This window comes from Littorina saxatilis, linkage group LG8 (genome assembly GCF_037325665.1).
Source record: "Littorina saxatilis isolate snail1 linkage group LG8, US_GU_Lsax_2.0, whole genome shotgun sequence".
In the NCBI taxonomy this organism is placed as follows: domain Eukaryota; kingdom Metazoa; phylum Mollusca; class Gastropoda; order Littorinimorpha; family Littorinidae; genus Littorina; species Littorina saxatilis.
The window spans coordinates 47,398,618-47,404,997 of NC_090252.1; the positions used below are offsets into that span (position 1 = coordinate 47,398,618).

At 40.6% G+C, this 6,380-nt stretch overlaps 1 protein-coding gene across 1 annotated transcript in view; it reads left to right on the forward strand.

The window, feature by feature from the left end:
* Nucleotides 1-2,762, forward strand: part of LOC138973714 (uncharacterized) — a 343,943-nt gene extending 341,181 nt beyond the window's left edge. The window contains exons 5-7 of the mRNA XM_070346441.1: nucleotides 162-273; nucleotides 493-738; nucleotides 1,629-2,762. Coding sequence (XP_070202542.1) covers nucleotides 162-273; nucleotides 493-738; nucleotides 1,629-1,674 — 404 coding nt within the window. The 3' untranslated portion in view covers nucleotides 1,675-2,762. The remainder of the gene's footprint in view (nucleotides 1-161; nucleotides 274-492; nucleotides 739-1,628) is intronic.
* The last annotated feature ends 3,618 nt before the right edge of the window (nucleotides 2,763-6,380 follow it).

Here is a 6,380-nt window from a genome sequence, read left to right on the forward strand (position 1 = left end):
TGTGCAAAGCTGACACGCTTAGAACAAATCTGTGCTTAATATACTGGCTTTGGAACGTTTAAGTTGTGTTTGTTTACTTTAAAAACGCGTTGTTCTCAAGACGAAATACGATGTTAACTTGATTTATTGTCTATCAAATGTGGTCTTATTTCGACGTGCAGCAGCAGAAAGCGAATCTGGCAAATCAGATCATCTCATCACAACAATTGTGCCAACAGTTCTGTCGATCGCATGCCTTGCGTTCGTCATCCTCTACCTGTTGCGTAAAAAAGGGTAAGTTGCTCGGGAGAGGCATTGAGCAAAACGAAGAAAACGTCAGTTTAAATTCTCAACTAGCATGCAAGGGAAAGTGTCAGAGCTATCCATTTGTCTCGGACATATAATTGTGTAATTTCAAAATAAAATAAAAAGCTCACACAAAATGGAACAATATTAAGGCTCTTACAGCTGGCCCTCAGCTCTTACTTCGATTCCCTCAAATTATCTTTGCAGACGCCTCACATGTCCGTTTGGCAGAGGGAACACCAACGAAGCTGCACTAAAAGCCAACCCTTCCACAGAAGCTTTTTCAACGACTACAAACACAAGGTGTGGCGTCAGAGATGAAGCCGACAATCCAGATATCGACACCAGCCCCCTGCGTCGTGTGGGGTCAATCAAAAAAGTCTTTGATCCCAGGAATGATGAAGGCTCAGCCTTGGTGCAGACAGATAACGTATCTACGTCCCCTAATGACAGGTATAGTTGGGTCCTAATGACAAAAATACTTCTTCTTCTTCTTCTTCTTCTTCTTCTTCTTCTTCTTCTTCTTCTTCTTCTTCTTCTTCTTCTTCTGCGTTCATGGGCTGAAACTCCCACGTACACTCGTGTTTTTGCACGAGTGGAGTTTTACGTGTATGACCGTTTTTACACCGCCATTTAGGCAGCCATACACCGCTTTCGGAGGAAGCATGCAAGGTATTTTCGTGATTCTATAACCCACCGAACTTTGACATGGATTACGGGATTTTTTTCCGGGCGCACTTGGTCTTGTGCTTGCGTTATGCACACAAAGGGGGATAAGGCACTAGCAGGTCTGCACATAGACACAGATACAATAACAGAAGGTTTCTTTTAATGTGAGGTGTCTCCTAATCGGAGGGACCTTGATTGTAACAGAGGAATTACTCACCGTAATGGGACAATTGAAATATTGCCTTCTTTTGAATTTTGTTAGAAAGGTTTGTGTTGTTGTTGGTATTGTTGTTGTTGTTGTTGTTGTTGTTGTTGTCGTTGTTGTTGTTGTTGTTGATGGCCACACTTGTAATTTTTAACTCGCCAGCCGAACAAGTAACTTCAAGAAAGTCACTAGCCCGACCGAATTTTCGCTGGCCCGGTACGTACCACAGTTTATATGGCTTTGCAACTCGATAGTTCAATCAAACGTGTTGCATTTGACCAACATTTTCACCGGCCAGCCGGGCGAGTTCTACTAGCCCGGCGGATCTTTTAGTCGCCCCTGGCGACTGGGCGGACGATTTGGCCGTCACTAGGTTTCATTTTAAATTGCAATTATGTCGACCTCAACATGCGTTTGTTCATTGAACGATTTTAAAGTACTGCAATATTGTACTTGTAACTTGTTTCAGGGAATCTGGAGGAATGACTTCGGGTGCCGAATTCGATGTGGCCTGAGAACTAAATGGTTTCAACGCTGGATTGTAACAATGCAGTCAAAGGGTTGTCTTAAATCCCATGTCCTGCAAAAGAATGGTAGTAAGTGTAAGCCATCATCCATGCTCAACTAATGGCTGCTTAGTATATGTTACCCCTTTGCATACATATTCTTGCAATGTGTGCTGTAGTCAGTAAGGCTTCAAGTTTACTATATGACGCAAAAGGGTTTGCATTATATTGAAACATGTGATATGTATTTTTGCGCCACAAAAAGAAACACATGTTTAAAAGCTCGCATTTCGCAAGAAACAAGTCAAAGACCACAACTTGTATTATTTCACCAAGTACTCTTGTAGTTGTTTCACATGGCAAGACTTACAGAGGAGTTACTTTACTCATTTTTGATGGACTTTTGAGAATGTCTCCTCTAACTGTTCCATTTGCTAACTTGATCACAAGTTATCTACACATGATATCCTTGAATCAAATACGTATGTTATTTGGAGTTCTGTCTCAAAATCCTTCCTTTTTTATTTTGATAAATTATTCAACGTATCAAAATATCCGAAAAATGATTAAAAGAAAAGAAAGTTATTCAACGTCGTCGTGTAAAAAGTATTTTGTGTTGTGTACAAATCAGCAAGCGTACTTATTGTTACATATGTGTGTTTTTTCTTTACACTGTTGTTGCTGTTGTTGTTGCTGATTTTTCTTGTTCCATATTGTTTAACCAAAAAATAAACGGGTTGCTGACTGCAATTTGAATCTGAGCTATTATTTGCTTGAAGCATCTGTCGGTTGTTTTATTTGATTGGTTTATGTTTATTCTGATCTAAATTCCATTTTCATTTATCAACCAACTTTCTCACCTGTAAATGTTGAATGCTTATAGATCAGCCTGTGCAATTACCAGTATTTTAAAGATGTAGAAATACTGATATAGAGTTGTACGGTATATACTGTAACGCCTGAGTGCAATACGAACTTGATATTGTATTTACTGTTGATGCAGTACGTTTAGATCATCTTGTGATTGATTGCCGTAGTGTCATGCAGTTTGACGTACATCTATGATAATGTGTGAAGAATAAATGTGTATAACTATCTTTTGGTTCCTTCTTTCCGTAAACAGATCCAATGATACATGTGTATTTTCAGTTTGCCTTTTTATTGTCTGTATATTTCAAAGTATTGTAGATGTGAATGATGTCCTGCAAATTGCATTGTCGAATTTAAAGCAGAACTGTGTATGACGGAAAACCCAACTTTTAATCCATGGTGCATGTCAAAGCTTTCTGACCGATAGGTTAAAACATGTTAATAATCATTCAGTATATGTATAGTTTGTCAAAGTGTATAAAAGTGTTTGTCAAAGTTTCCAAATAATAATGTGCCTGTTCTTTCTGTCTCTCTGTGTCTGTCTGTCTGTCTGACTCTCTGTATGTCTGTCTCTCTGTCTCTGTCTCTGTCTCTCTCTCACACACACACACACACACACACACACACACACACACACACACACACACACACACACACACACACACACACAACCGAAGAGTAAGATTGCTTTTATGTGTCCAGACAGGTCGAGACAGGTTTTTACTGTGCCATAAAATCGACCATTTATTGAAATGAAACAATTAAAACAGTACTATTTTATCAATTCGCCATGCAAGCTAAACAGTTGTTATTCATATGATCTGTTGTAAAATGTACGCAACTGAATGTTCTACACACGATGTTGTTTAGAACAAAACGAGGACCTAGATACAACGCGCTAACAGGGCAGGGGAGACAATTTATTGCTTCTATTCTTACCATCATGAAATTGTCTTCCCAGTAAGTAAACACGGGTTTGCAGAGTATGGCTCACACTCACACCACAGCTTGACAACAAAACACTGTTTTATACAGTTAAGATCTGTTTCGGCAGAAAACTTGCTTACACTGACATGGGATGAAATGAACCTCTGCCTGACAGCATATCTCGAAAGAAAGAAAAGGAAAACAAAGACCAAGGAGTTAAATCCCATTGCTGAATGACAAAATGTATTTCTATAATGTAAAACCTGCCATATTGCGACTAATAGTATGTTTTTTTCGTGCCGACAAAGAAATGATTGTCAAAGAAAGACACAAACAAAAAATAACTGCAGTTATGTGTCTTGTTGTTCGTTGCTTTGATGGAGGCAGGGGCGGATCACATCATTTTTAGGGGGAGGTTTCCACATTTATTTTATGGACAATTGGACGACGCGAAGCGTTTAGTTGAGGGGGCAAAGGGCTCCCCCGAAACATGTTGATAAAAACAAGGAAAACGGAGCAATCTGGTGCAATCTGAGCCAAGAAACTTCCCCTGATACAGCTTCCAAAAAGTAAATTTAAGAAGTCAAATTTGGATCAAAACAAGGACAATTGATTGATCTGGTGCACCCTGAGCCAACAAATTACCCAACTACTTTCCACAACCGTCACTTAGAAGACAAAGGCCGGCTCCTGGGGGGGTCCGGGGGCATGCCCCACCGGCCAATTTTGATAAAAATGAAGGAAAATGGAGCAATCAGGTGCAATCTGAACCATCATGGTTTTTTTTTATTATCAATTGTATTTTATTTTTTATTTACAAAAAAAATAGACTGGAGGGGTGGGGGGGTGGGGTCCGGAAACCCCCTTACAAAAAAGCTGGATCCGCCCCTGGGAGGTATAGATGTCCAGCTCAAGTGAGCGTCGTGTACGTGTTGTCCTCGCAGCTCTGCTCCATGGTGAAAGGCATCAAGTACAGGCCTGCACATACAATCACATTTATTTTGAATGCCTGTCATAACGTCTGCTTCTTATCACGGCTAGATCTAAGCAATGAAGAGTGAACGACCAATGAAAATATTTGTTTTGCTGGCATATTTGGAGACTCAAATAGCAATTCACAAAGCTTATTATAAGTTTGTATGTTCATTCACGAGCAATATATCATTTCCAGGACGAAGTGCTGTCTGGCTTTCTGGCTTTTTCTTTTGAACTGGTTTGGTAACGGACACCTGAGAAGGGACAAGGGACCCCTTGTAATTAAAAGTTGGGGTCCCGGGGACCTCTAGGTGGAGTGTCTGATGGAAGGCCTGTCTCATTCTGCACGGAGAGCAGCAAGACTGCTGATTTGTGGTGTATGTGCAAGTGGGAGGATCGTTTAATCCCATATGAAGGTGTGGTGAAATATTCAGTGATTTAAAGAGGGTTTACACGGAGGAAAAAAAAACATCTTTAAGGAACACGAACCAGTTCACAACCCAGTCCCAGTCGTTTACAGTCAATCGACCAATCCATGTATTCATCCATCCTTCAACCAATCCATCATCCATTTTTGTATTAATCCATCCATCAATCCATCCATTATTTCACCCATCCATCAATCCATCCATCCGTTAATCAATATATCCATCCATTAATCCATCCATTATTTCATCCATACATTATTTCACCAATCCCTCCATTCATTCAATAATCCAAACATCTATCCATCCATCCATCCATCCATGTACTTACTGTTGTCGAAAGCTCCACGCGGAATTGGCAGTTCTTCATACTCGTTTGACGTCGACGAAAGGCACCTTTCCCTCGCCCCATCCCGCCCTGATCTCAACACAGCAGTGTTATCAGCCACGTCAATGGGCAGAGGAGGCAGAGCTTCTTTCTGTGATCTTTTTGCTGAATAATAAAGTGAGCGTTTTAAACACAATGTCAATGAGAATGATTCGTTCGTGTTAAACATGGATTTTGATGAAATACAAGAAACTAGGTTGCGTATGTGAACTATCTTCGCTCAATTATTTTGTTTGGGAATGTATATCCTGGAACGAAAAACTCTTGTTTCGTGAACCAAATTTCAACAGAACGATCTGAAAGGTGATTCACTATTAAACTATAAAAGCGTCTCTCTGTCTCCCTCTTTATCTCTCCTACTTTAACACTCATACGCACATATTCATGCATGCATACACAAGCACACACACACACATACACATACACACACACACACACACACACTCACACACACACACACACACACGTGCACGCACGCGACACGCACACACACACACGTGCACGCACGCGGCACGCACACACACACGCACAGAGAGAGAAACACACACACACACACACACTCTCACACACACACACACACACATACACACACACACACACACACACACACACTCACACACACACACACGTGCACGCACGCGGCACGCACACACACACGCACAGAGAGAGAAACACACACACACACACACTCACACACACACGCGCGCGTGCGCGCGCGCACACACAATGAACAACTCGTGGTTATCACGCTTCACACAAAAGGAAACATATACAAATAATAATGATCTTTATCAAAACAGCAAAAAAAGACGCATGGAAGAGGTAGGAAGGAATGAAACCTACCGCACCAAAACAAGCTTTAAATATAATGTGCCCCTTGTGCAACATATTCAAAATAAGTATCATAAGAAAAACAGTTAGGGTATTTATGAAAATGTGTTTGTATAGTTCAACTCTATCACTGATTGGCATACCACCAATATATCCTGTTCAGAGATGACAGACACCTGAACCATAGCATGCCTATAGACAAACAAACAACATTGTGATTAGTGCTATGTACACATAGGAAAAAAATTAGCATTTTAGTGGCCATTAAACTATATAATGTTTCCACAAAAACAACTCGC